Source organism: Oncorhynchus gorbuscha, linkage group LG18 (genome assembly GCF_021184085.1).
Source record: "Oncorhynchus gorbuscha isolate QuinsamMale2020 ecotype Even-year linkage group LG18, OgorEven_v1.0, whole genome shotgun sequence".
NCBI classification, from domain to species: Eukaryota; Metazoa; Chordata; class Actinopteri; order Salmoniformes; family Salmonidae; genus Oncorhynchus; species Oncorhynchus gorbuscha.
In genome coordinates this window covers 23780127-23794363 of record NC_060190.1, presented here as the reverse complement: position 1 = coordinate 23794363, position 14237 = coordinate 23780127, and the positions used below count along the sequence as shown (strand labels likewise).

Sequence of the window (14237 nt, the reverse complement as noted above, 5' to 3'; positions counted from 1 at the left end):
GCTGCTGTGCTGTCTCCTCATACCGGCGCCTCTCTGCTTTCGCTGCCTCCAGCTCTGCTTTGGGGCGGCAATATTCCCCTGGCTGTGCCCAGGGTCCTTCGCCGTCCAGAATCTCCTCCCAAGTCCATGAGTCGTGCGTTCCTTGCCGCTGCTGCTGCTGGCCGTTACCACGCTGCTTGGTACATTGTTGGTGGGTTATTCTGTCACGATCATCGTAAAGAGGAGACCAAGGTGCAGCGTGATATGAATACATGTTCTATATTTAATGACGAAAGAACACTAAAACAAACGTACAAAACAACAAACGAATGTGACGCTATATAGATATATATAGATATATATATAAACAGTGCAGACACAGGCAACTAGACATAGACAATAACCCACGAAATACCCTAAAAAGATGACTGCCTAAATATGGTTCCCAATCAGAGACAACGATAAACAGCTGCCTCTAATTGAGAACCAATCTTGGTCCACTCACACAGACAGCATCATGAAGAAGGCGCAGCAGCGCCTCTTCAACCTCAGGAGGCTAAAGAAATTTGGCTTGTCACCAAAAGCACTCACAAACTTCTACAGATGCACAATCGAGAGAATCCTGGCGGGCTGTATCACCGCCTGGTACGGCAACTGCTCCGCCCACAACCGTAAGGCTCTCCAGAGGGTAGTGAGGTCTGCACAACGCATCACCGGGGGCAAACTACCTGCCCTCCAGGACACCTACACCACCCGATGTTACAGGAAGGCCATAAAGATCATCAAGGATAACAACCACCCGAGCCACTGCCTGTTCACCCTGCTATCATCCAGAAGGCGAGGTCAGTACAGGTGCATCAAAGCTGGGACCGAGAGACTGAAAAACAGCTTCTATCTCAAGGCCATCAGACTGTTAAACAGCCACTTTAATAATGGGAATTGATGGGAAATGATGTAAAATATATCACTAGCCACTTTAAACAATGCTACCTAATATAATGTTACATGACCTACATTATTCATCTCATATGCATACGTATATACTGTACTCTATATCATCGACTGCATCCTTATGTAATACATGTGTCACTAGCCACTTTAACTATGCCACTTTGTTTACATACTCATCTCATATGTATATACTGTACTCGATACCATCTACTGTATCTTGCCTATGCTGCTCTGTACCATCACTCATTCATATATCTTTATGTGCATATTCTTTATCGCCTTACACTGTGTATAAGACAGTAGTTTTGGAATTGTTAGTTAGATTATTTGTTGGTTATTACTGCATTGTCGGAAGTAGAAGCACACGCATTTCGCTACACTCGCATTAACATCTGCTAACCATGTGTATGTGACAAATAAAAATTTGATTTGATTTAAAAGCTAGGGTTAGCTGGCTGGCTAGCTTGCTGGTTAAGATAACTGCATATACAGTAGCTAACATTTTTTGATAAGTGGTTAGATGACGTTATGTATTTCCAAAACGTTGGTTTACTTTAACGTAGCTGTAAGCTAGGTGTTGATCGCAACTGGCTGAATCATTCAGTGCTAACGTAATGTTAGCGGGCTAGTAGTGCTAACGTTAGCAGGCTAATTGGCTAGCAACCTTGTAAGTTGATTTGTAACAATAAATTCATAAAGTATTTGCTTGTAAGTTGGCTGAAAATGTCATTGAAACCAGTAGTCATGAGTGCAAACGATTTGGTTAAATTTGAACTTATACATTTGAAGTTTTTTCTGTTGGAGTTTACAGTGTAGGGAATATCCCATCTTACATCACACCCCGGAAAAACATTTTCCGACATGACTTGGGCATTCTGATCAGGTTTATGTAATAACTCCAAAAATAGAAAAGTGAAGTGTAAAAGAGAGTAAAAGGATCCAGACATTTACTGTATTTATACCACGCAAGAGAAATGAGCTAGATAGAATGACAGAAATAATCACAAGCCAATAGCCAGATAGAAAGAGGTGCAAGCTGTCATTTTTGTATTCATTTTTTTATAACCTTTATTTTACTAGGCAAGTCAGTTAAGAACAAATTCTTATTTTCAATGACGGCCTAGGAACAGTGGGTTAACTGCCTGTTCAGGGGCAGAACGACAGATTTGTACCTTGTCAGGTCAGGGATTCGAACTTGCAACCTTTCGGTTACTAGTCCAACGCTCTAACCACTAGGCTACCCTGCCGCCCCATTAGCTATGGCCATTATCAGTACACTATTTTGGGTTGTAAGACACTCTGTTGCGCAATCCTACAGATAACCCGGCAGAATTTGGCAGGTAAATTTTCCTTGGGGCAAAGCTAACCATATTCATTTTAAATGCAGCGAAAGAAAGAATCACATTAGTGAATCAGGGTTGATTGAGAATTGTTGAGTGGCACATTTTACACCTATCTTCAGAACGTGGATTGGAAATATGATGAAGTACATGATCGGACAGCCGACCAGCGTATAACACATGATTTCAAATACTCACAAATAATGAGGTGTCCTTTATTAAGCTTGACCGAGATGCAGGTTGGATATTTGTGTCTATTCCATTGATTTCACTGTACCGGGCAAGCTAAATCAAGTGAATCTCTCAAGTATTTGAAAGTAGAACTATTTCACGTACGTATTTCACCCAGGTCTGCTGGGCTGGAGTGTCACTGGCCACGGTAGGGTAAATGTGGTTGGGGAGGCTTACTAATTTGACTAGCCACATCCTGAGATTTGCCATGACAGTTCAAGTTTTGCTCTCATATCTCAAGTTTGGATTTGACACTCACTAAACTCTTCAGTATGGTATCCACATCAGGACAGAATCACAATTACCGTCCTAATATGAGCACTGTATCGTGGAATCCGTCACCAACAGTACTAACCTGGCCCAGAAGTTCAGGAAGTCCCAGGACTTGTCCAGTGAACACCCCCAGACAGATGAGGATGGAGTTGAATTGGCCAATGGAGCCTCTCATGTGTCTGGGGGATATCTCGCCCAGATACATGGGCAGGGCGCTGAGAGCAATACCTGGAAACACAAGCCAACAAGTACAACATTGATGGATATTATGTTCAATATGGACTGCATAGGATTTACTCTTTAAAAGTGATCAATTGTTGTGGGTTGAAAACCTTACCGTGTAAACACGCCTGAATAGTACAAATACAAAACTGCCCTAGTCTTTTAGCCATGCTGTATATTCAAAACCTGCTTCACATGAATTTCAATCGAATCGCAAAGTAAAATTTATTTGAAATCAAGTGTAGATCAAAGATTATGTGTGGTTTCACAATGCCCATGAGATGAATACAGTGTTTTAATAAAATATGTTGTGTTACAGCCTGAATTCAAACTGAATTTAAAAAATAATAACATATTGAAAATGAAATACAGAAATATCTCATACTTATGAATACTTACGTTAATTATATATTTCTGTATTTCAATTTCAATACATTTGCAAAAATGTCTAAAAACATGTTTTCACTTTGTCAATATGGGGTAATGTGTGTATATGGATGAGAACACACCCTAATGAAACAATTGTATTGGGCTATTAGCACTGATGTAATCACTCAGCTTGTTCTATATACTTACTGTAATTGTGTAATAGTCTGTCGTTGGTGAGTCATCTAAGAGTCTTGAGAATCTCCTGGTTGAGACTATTTTTAGATAGTTGGGGGATAATGGTCAGATTTCTCCAGCCTAGCAGAACGAGCACTCACCAGAGTCCACCCCCATGACGAAACGACCAATGATGAGCATCTCGAAAGATCGAGCCTTCTCCCCCAGGGCTAACAAAAGAGCAGCTATCACTGCAAAGCCATTATTCAAGAGCAAGGTGCCCTTCCTAAACATAGAGAGAGACAGAGGGGGAAAGATTGAGAACAGGAAGAAGGGAGGAGTTCAGAATAGCCACAGGTAGAATTTTCTACAGAGCACTTTTGCAATATTGAAACAGTATTTCTTATGATAGAGGATAAAAGGACTGGGTGAACTAATGAATAAATCTTCTTTCCATAAGTCAATTAGTGAGACAGCCTGTACACTAGCATCAAACCTTACAGCTCACTGAGCTTGATGTCCTTGGACATTGATTGAAAACTGCTTAGAAACGAAACCAGATTGTAGCTTTAATGAATTGACTACTTTATCATATTTAGGCATGTAACTTGGGGGGTGCATCATGAACCCCCCCCCCCCCCCCCATATACCATGATGAGTATGATTGATTGTGAAGACAAATTCCCACTGAAAAAGCGCCAAGCAGCTATTGGCTTTATGTGGTTTTGCAACACAGTGATCCCCCAATCACAAATACACCGTTGGTTGCTCCCGGTCCCCAGAGGCAGCTGCCCGTTCCTGGTATAAAGAGAAAAGGAGTTGAGCACGGCTTGTAAGGAGAATGGAGCAATGCGCAATTTCTCCTCTCTTTCCATTTTTATTGGTCTGTGATATATTTCTTCAGTTCAACAGCTTGCACTATACGCGCTCTCTTTCTCTTTGTAGTGTTTGCTGAGGAGAGGTAGCTAGGTAGCCTAGTGGTTAGTGTGTTGGGCCAGTAACTGGAAGGTTGTTGGATTGAGTGCACAAGCTGACAATGTAAAAATCTGTCGTTCTGCCCTTGAGCAAGGCAGTTAACCCCCTGCTCCTGGGCACTGTGGATGTCGATTATGGCAGCCCCCTGCACCTCTGATTCAGAGGGCTTGGCATAAATGTGGAAGACTCCTTTCAGTTGTATACTGAGATTCAGTTGGACAACTGACTAGGTATCCCCCCTTCCCTTATATTCACCAGCGCTCCAATGTACACTGAGTATACCAAACATTAGGAACATCCCCCCCTTTTTGCCCTCAGAACAGACTCAATTCGTCAGGGCATGGACTCTACGAGATGTCAAAAGTGTTCCAAAGGGATGCTGGCCCATGTTGACTCCAACGCTTCCCATTGTTTTTTCAAGATGGCTGGATGTCCTTTGGGTGGTGGACCATTCTGAAACAAACGGGAAACCCAGCAGCGTTGCAGTTCATGACACACTCAAACCGGTGCGCCTGGCACCTACTACCATACCCCGTTCAAAGGCACTTAAAACGTCTTAGGGCTGCAATCCCGTTAACGGGATTGATATGACAACAGCCAATTCAAACAGAAATCTCATAATTAAAATTCCTCAAACATACATGTATCTTATACCATTTTAAAGGTAATCTTGTTGTTAATACCACCAAAGTGTCAGATTTCAAATAGGCGTTACAGTGAAAGCACCACAAATGATTATGTTAGGTCACCGCCAAGTCACAGAAAAATTCAGTCATTTTTCCAGCCAAAGAGAGGAGTCACAAAAAGCACAAATAGAGCTAAAATTAATCACTACCCTTTGATGATCTTCATCAGATGACACTCATAGGACTTCATGTTACACAATACATATATGTTTTGTTCGACAAAGTGCATATTTATATCAAAAAATCTCAGTATACATTGGCGTGTTGTTCACTAGTTCCAAAAACATCCGGTGATATTGCAGAGAGCCACATCATTTTACAGAAATACTCATTATAAATGTCTATGAAAATACAATTGTTAGACATGGAAATATAGATACACTTCTCCTTAATGCAACCGCTGTGTCAGATTTCAAAAAAGCTTTACGGAAAAAGCAAACCATGCAATAATCTGAGTACAGCTATCAGACAACAAAGCAGCCAAAAGGATATCCGTCATATTGGGAAGTCAACATTAGTCACAAATAGCATTATAAATATTCACTTACCTTTGATGATCTTCATCAGAATGCACTCCCAGGAATCCCAGTTCCACATTAAATGTTTGATTTAGTTTGATAATTTCCATCATTTATGTCCAAAGAGCTACTTTTGTTAGCACTTTTGGTAAACAAATTCAAAGTCATGAAGAGCATTCCCTAGTTGCAGACTAAATGTCAAAAAGTTCCGTTACTGTCCGTAGAATCATGTCAAACGATGTATGGAACCAATCTTCAGGATGTTTTCAACATAAAACTTAAACATAAAAATATTCCAACCGGAGAATTCCCATGTCTGTAGAAAAACAATGGAACGAGAGCTAACTCTCTCGTGACCGCGCCTCAGAGCCTGTGGCAATCTGCCAGACACCTGGCTCAAACAGCCCTTATGAGCCCCCACTTCACAGTAGAATCCTCAAACAAGTTTCCAAAGACAGTTGACATCTAGTGGAAGCCTTAGGAAGTGCAACATAACCAATATCCCACTGTGTATTCAATAGGGGCTGGGTTGAAAATCAACCAACCTCAGATTTCCCACTTCCTGTTTGGATTTCATCTGAGGTTTAAGCCTGCAATGTGAGTTCTGTTATACTCACAGACATCATTCAAACAGTTTCAGAAACTTCACACACACACACACACACACACACACACACACACACACACACACACACACACACACACACACACACACACACACACACACACACACACACACACACACACACACACACAATTAATGTCTCAATTTTATCAATGCTTAAAAATCATTATTTAACCTGTCTCCTCCCCATCTACACTGATTGAAGTGAATTTAACAAGTGACATCAATAACGGATTATAGCTTTCACCTGGATTCACCTGGTCAGTTTATCATGGAAAGAGCAGGTGTTCTTAATGTTTTATTTTCTCAGTGTAATAATGTTTTGAAAGTTTAAAACAAGTAAAAGTGTATGAACATATTATAAATGTACTCCTATGTTGTTGTGTAACTAGTGAACTATTGGTGATGAAGTAATATTGTGTATAAATAGTTTTATACAAACTGATGCAATGCAAGGTTGGCAATTTTAGCAAGGCTAACGTTAGCTAGCTAGCTAAGGTAGCACCAAAGCTAGCACAGCATCTGGATCTGCAGTTTCAAATGAGCAGCACTCAGATAGTCAGTGTTCACCCTAGTGAAGAAGTAGCTAGTGCCCTTAATGGAGGTGCCAACACCAAAGAGAAGAAAAGTGCATGATGATATTTTTAGTGGGAGTGCAGAGAACTGTAAGTAAATTAATGAAGGGCTACATAGCTAGCTAGCTACCTACACTTTTAAAATCATAATAGACTGGTGCTATGTAGTAAGCTAGCTACAGTAGCTATACATACAGTGCCTTCAGAAAGTATTCACACACCTTGACCTTTTCAAATGCTGTTGTGATTAAAATTGATTTTATTGTCCTTTTTTGTCAACACAAAATACTCTGTCAATGTGCCAGAAAAAAACATTTGCAAAAGATATGAAAAATATAAGAACAAATATATTTTGATTAGATAAGTATAAGGGGGGGTTAAACCCCTCAGTCAATACATGTTACAATCATCTTTGGCAGTGATTACATCTGTGCGTCTCTATGGGTAAGTCTCTAAGAACTTCCCACACCTGGATTGTGCAACATTGGCCCATTATTCTTTTCAAAACTCTTCAAGCTCTATCAAATTGTTTGTCGATCATCGCTAGACAATCATTTTAAAGTCTTGACCCAAAAAATGTAAGTAGACTTTAATAAAAACTGTAACTCTGCAACTCAGGAACATTTACTGACTTCTTGGTAAGCAACTCCAGTGTGGCTCAGTTGTTAGAACATGGTGCTTGCAATGTCAGGGTTGTGGGTTTGATTCACTGCAGTACTTAATGCAGCTGGTGGCCACACCAGATACTGACTGTTACTTTTGATTTTGACCCCCCCTTTGTTCAAGGACACATTATTCCATTTCTGTTAGTCACATGTCTGTGGAACTTGTTCAGTTTAGGTCTCAGTTGTTGAATCTTGCTATATTCATACAAATATTTACACATGTTAAGTTTGCTGAATATAAACACAGTTGACAGTGAGAGGATGTTTCTTTTTTTGCTGAGTTTAGTATATGTACACTACTTTTCTTTTACACCACAGTTAACTGCAAATACAACACTATAATACAGTATACTACAGTACATACTACAGTATTCACTGTAGTGTTTTTGTAGACAGTCAGCAAAAAACACTACAGTGAATAGTACAGTATGTTTTAAAGTGGGACACTGAACAGACTGGGTGTATATCTACAATAGAGTCAGAAATTAGTGCAAACTGCCCATGTTTTCACTCAGTTCTAGTGAACATGCAGCACAAATTCTAAGAGGACTGCCAGAAGAAGTTTGTGGCTAATTCTTAGATATTGAAGCTCTGGTCAGGTTGCTCCTTGTCATACCTGTCCTCTGAAGCAGAAAGGAGCTTTAGTGCCCTCAGGAGGTTAAAGATGTGGCTGCACAAAACAATGACAAAGCAGATTAAACCATGTTGCTGCCTATCTGATATTATCCACCAGGAAAAGCTGGATACTATAGGTAGGAAAACAATATGCAATAACTTTATTGCTGGCAGTGACAAGTGTAAGCAGGTACACTATATATACACAAAAGTACGTGGACACCCCTTCAAATTAGCAGATTTGGCTATTTAAGCCACAACCATTGCTCTGGAGCAGTGAGTGATGAATCACGCTTCACCATCTGGCAGTCCGACAGACAAATCTGGCTTTGGCAGAGGCAGGAGAACGCTTTCTGCCCGAATGCATAGTGACAACTGTACATTTTGGTGGAGAAGGACTGCGAACCAGGCTTAATCGCCCAAAATCAGTGCCCGACCTCACTAATGCTCTTGTGGCTGAATGGAAGCAAGTCTCCTCAGCAATGTTCCAACGTCTAGTGGAAAGCCTTCACAGAGGAGTGGAGGCTGTTATAGCAGCAAAGGGGGAACCAACTCCATATTAATGCCCATGATTTTAAAATGATATGTTTGATGAGCAGGTGTCCAAATACTTTTGGTCATATAGTGTATGTATACATATATTTTTTATTTAAATAGGCAAGTCAGTTAAGAACAAATTCTAATTCACAATGTCAGCCTAGGAAAAGTGGGTTAACTGCCTTGTTCAGGGACAGAAGAACAGATTTTTACCTTGTCAGCTCTGGGATTTGATTTCGCAGCCTTTCGGTTACTGGCCCAACGCTCTAACCACTAGGCTACTTACAATACTAGTCAAAAGCTTGGACACACCTAATCATTCCAGGTTTTTTCTTTAGTTCTACTATTTTATACATTTTAGAATAATAGTGAAGACTTCAAAACTATGACATGTATTTAACTAGGCAAGTCAGTTAACTTCTTGGTGACAGGGGGCAGAATTTTCACGTCCGGATGAAATGCATGCCCAAATTCAACTGTCTGCTACATTCTAGTGTCTAGTTTTAGAAAGAGATGCCTCACAAGTCCTCAACTGGCCACTTCATTAAATAATACCCGCAAAACACCCGTTTCAACATCAACAGTGAAGAGGCGACTCTGGGATGCTGGCCTTCTAGGCAGAGTTGCAAAGAAAAAGCCATATCTCAGACTGGCTAATTAAGAAAAAAAAAGAACATAATTAAGATTAAGATGGGCTGGTTAAAATTAAGCTGCCAGAACATACACTGGACACTGGGGCATCCGCAATCCAGTTTGCTGTTCTGTGAAGGGAGTAGTACACAGCGTAGATGGATCTTCTGTTTCTAGAATTTTTTGCATGGAATAGCCTTTTTTCCTCAAAAAAAGAATTACAAACTTGGAATAGCTAACAGGACAGTTTTATTGCTTCTTCAATCAGCAAAACAGTTTTCAGATGAACATAATTATGGGATCAATTAGCTTTTAAAATTACAAACTTGGAATAGCTAACAGGAGTGACGGTTGCTGATAATGGGCCTCTGTGCGCCTATGTAGATATTCCATTTTCAACAGTTTCCAGCTACAATAGTCATTTACAACATTAACAATGGCTACACTGTATTTCTGATAAATTTGATGTCATTTTAAAGGACAACATGTTTTGCTTTTCTTTCAAAAACATGGACATTTCCAAGTGACCCCAAACGTTTGAACGGTCTCATCTGGATAGGTTCCAAATCTCAACCTTTCTTTCTGTGTGTGTGTGTTGAGAAAGAAAGGTTGAGATTGGGAACCTATCCAGATGAGACCGTTCAAACGTTTGGGGTCACTTGGAAATTTCCATGTCCATGTCCATGTCCACACACACACACACACACACACACACACACACACACACACACACACACACACACACACACACACACACACACACACACACACACACACACACACACACACACACACACACACACACACACACACACACACACACACACACACACACACAGAAAATACAAAATAAATATACATCTCTTCATGACTACGGTCACGACTTGTATTACAGAAAAGGATTTTCCACAAGTCTCTCATCCACCCTTTGGTACGAGGCATGCTAAATCTCATCTGGATAGGTTCCCAATCTCAACCTTTCTTTCTTTTGCTCTCAAAAGGATGTAATTGCAGTTGGACATTCTCAAAAAGGTGTAATCCCACGGTTTTAATGCATTCAATTCAACATCTATGAACCTCAAGTCATGGACAGTTAAGTAAATGGATTCTTTGGAATGAGGTAAAAGAGGGTAGCAAGGGCATTGACACTGCAGTCCAGGCACTGACTAAATGACACTGAGCACAACAATCCCCAACCTTGCGAACTCATCATACTTTCACCGAAATTAGATCTCGAGGAGTGGAATTGGTCCAGACCTCAGAGAAAGAAAATTACTTTTCAAAGCTTGTAAGAGCTAGATTAATCTGCATTTTGCTTAATAGAACAAAAAATCCTAGTATAGTATGTTTGGGTTAATTGGAAAGGATTTTTAGAGGGTAGATGATACCCTACTTGTTTTCTAACTTCAACTCATATCTTACTGGCCATCCTAGCTTCGCTGCATGTGTGTAGCAAGCACTTCAGCAACCACGCATATGAACGAGATATGCGATCTGAAACGATGGGGACAGACAACCTAGGATACAGCTGTTGCTACTGTATTTCATTGGACTGGAACTGGCGCAGTGCCACACAATACAAAGACATATTTGAGAAGAGAAAGCGACAAAGCAAGCGTGCAGAGGTAGATAGCCTGATTCTTAATGTCCAAGGTGTTCTTATTGTGTTATTACCATTGCACCATATAATGTAGACATATAGGCCTAGGAGCTCTACAGGTTAGCATATGTGCTCCATGTATTTATGACAGTTAAGAGACAATAGACATTGAGTCAATTTACATTGCAGAATATTATCCCCAAAACATGATAAATAAACAAACATACTGTAGGCTAAATAGTGTTATGGGCTAATGTGAAAACATAAACCCACTAATGGGTTTGTTGCAAAAGTAAACTAACTGCTCCTCATCATCATTACGTTCCTCTATTTCTGTAAGAATTGTAGTCACACATTCAAATTCTCTGCAGCACAAACATTCCCCAATCGTGGAATAAGAACGCAATTGCCACAACTGCACCACCAGTCTGTGTTGATCCAGGGGTGGGCTGGGGCTGTGGTCTAGCTACTGCTGCGGCTACTGGTGGCTAGAGGGCAGCGGCCATCTGAAGGTCAATTTGCCTCAATTCTTTGTCCAAATACTCAGGCTTAAATAAATATGGTTCGACAACTCCATCGGCGCCCCTTCCGGTAGATATTTGTCATCCCTCGTGATTATTTAATTGTCAAACATATTAGCAGGTTCTTGTTTACTTTGTATAATTATTATGTAATGCTGTCTTCACTTCTCCGCCAAAAAAAACATGCATCTGTGAATAAGGGCATAACTTGCAGTTTTGTAGTGGCAGGGATTCCCTGTGAGTGCACATGCGCAGTTGTTACCCATCTCTGCTGCTGTGGCAGTTGGCTACATAAAATAATGATAAAATAATCACAAATGTTCTCACATTTCCTGATTCAAAACTGATTGAACTTGACAGAAATAGCTCATTCGGCCATACGCTTCAATAAAACACATTTATCCGCACATCCGAGATTTCTAAATCATGAATTCACTGGCAACAAAGCAGAGAGACCTGCATCCAGCAACGTCACATTACCCATTTTTGCAGCTGTTTCAGTACTGCACATCAGGGAGAGAGAGAGCAAACTCCACTAAACTAGTTTCAATGTATGGAATCACTTGGGGGTTTCTGGATTTTGGGTAAACTTATTTAATATAGATTGTGCACCAGTTGTTTTTAACATTATGATCCAAGATGGCGTAGCAGTCGAACGTCTTGTCGTGTCGTGTCCCTTGTATATATTGTTTTTTGTTGTTTTTTTTTACATATTTTTCTTCGCATATATTTTAAAACATTTTGTTAAACCTCAACTTCTAAATACTCTCCTGCAACCCGCCTCACCCAATGTAGCCATTTTTTCTAAAGTATTTATATCTACTTTGCATCCGGAACCCCTCAACTGAAGCTAGCCAGCTAGCTACCAGCTATCAGTCAGCAAACTATTGCTAGCGGTCTTCAGCTAACCGGTCATCAGCTAACCTTTAGCTCGGAAAGCTCTCGCCAGTTCGAACAACCCGACTCTAACCAGAGCATAACGGACCTATTATTTTTTATCCCCGGATTCCCACCGGATTCCCACCGGAACATTTTCAGCTGGATTCTTCACAACTAGCTATCTAGCTAACCCCAACCCCAGATGATTACTCCTGGCTAGCGTTTCCACCCACTTAGCTTGAAGCTAGCCCGGCCAGAGCTCCTGTGCTACATTTACATTTACATTTAAGTCATTTAGCAGACGCTCTTATCCAGAGCGACTTACAAATTGGTGCATTCACCTTATGACATCCAGTGGAACAGTCACTTTACAATAGTGCGTCTAAATCTTAAAGGGGGGGGTGAGAAGGATTACTTATCCTATCCTAGGTATTCCTTAAAGAGGTGGGGTTTCAGGTGTCTCCGGAAGGTGGTGATTGACTCCGCTGTCCTGGCGTCGTGAGGGAGTTTGTTCCACCATTGCTACCACCGAAGCATACTCCTGGGCTACAATATCCGGACCCACGACCGGTCTATCGATGTCCCCGCATGAAGAGGAATAAACAGACTCACCCCATCGCGACGTCCCCCAAAGGCTAACTTTCTAGCCCTTGCTATCTCATTGCTTGCTAATTCGGCCTGCTAACTGCTAGCTTGTTTAGCCCCGGTCCGCTAACTGCTACCTTGTTTAGACCTGGCCTACTAATTGTTAGCTTGTTAGCACAGGCCTGCTAACCGTCTGAATCGCCGCGTCCCAAACACTCACTGGACCCATATTTACTTTCTATCTCTTTTTGATTTTTTATTTGTTTATACCTTCCGGTAACCTGCCTCACCCAATGTGATACGGAATCGCCATTATTTTTAATTTTTAAAACACACTCAAGAACCTCCAGAAGCTAACCAGCTAACTAGCTACAAGCTATTAAGTCATTGTTAGCCACTGCTAGCGGCTTTTACCTTTTGCAAAGCCAGACAGTTTTTTAAACCTGGATAACACTCGCCAGTCCAGCTTCCCTGCCCCATCCACCACTTCCCCCCTGGACACTGATCACTTGGCTACATAGCTGATGCATGGTAGACTGTCCATTAATCACGGTACTGCATTCTGCTTGTTTATGTTTTATCTGTCGGCCCAAGCCGCACTCAGGCTCTGTGTGTAGTTAATCCGACCCTCCCTGCCTAGCCAACGCCATTTTACATGCTGTTGTTGTGCTAGCTGATTAGCTGTTGTTGTCTCACCTACTGTTGTAGCTACTGTTTTAGCTAGCTCTCCCAATTCAACACCTGTGATTACTGTATGTCTCTCTCAAATGTCAATATGCCTTGTATACTGTTGTTCAGGTTAGTTATCATTGTTTTAGTTTACAATGGAGCCCCTAGTTCCACTCTTCATACCCCTGATACCTCCTTTGTCCCACCTCCCACACATGCGGTGAACTCACCCATTACAACCAGCATGTCCAGAGATACAACCTCTCTCATCATCACCCATAGCCTGGGCTTACCTCCGCTGTACCCGCACCCCACCATACCCCTGTCTGCGCATTATGCCCTGAATATATTCTACCATGCCCAGAAATCTGCTCCTTTCATTCTCTGTCCCCAACGCTCTAGGCGACCAGTTTTGATAGCCTTTAGCCGCACCCTCATACTACTCCACCTCTGTTCCGCGGGTGATGTGGAGGTAAACCCAGGCCCTGCATGTCCCCAGGCACCCTCATTTGTTGACTTCTGTGATTGAAAAATCCTTGGTTTCATGCATGTCAACATCAGAAGCTTCCTCCCTAAGTTTGTTTTACTCACTGCTTTAGCACACTCTGCTAACCCTGA

At 41.3% G+C, this 14237-nt stretch overlaps 1 protein-coding gene across 1 annotated transcript in view; it reads right to left on the bottom strand.

Moving 5' to 3' along the window:
* Nucleotides 1-14237, bottom strand: part of slc2a9l2 (solute carrier family 2 member 9, like 2) — a 253543-nt gene that overhangs the window by 195365 nt on the left and 43941 nt on the right. Inside the window, exons 5-6 of the mRNA XM_046310980.1 lie at nt 3701-3825; nt 2857-3002 (exon numbers count right to left, since the gene is read on the bottom strand). Coding sequence (XP_046166936.1) covers nt 2857-3002; nt 3701-3825 — 271 coding nt within the window. The remainder of the gene's footprint in view (nt 1-2856; nt 3003-3700; nt 3826-14237) is intronic.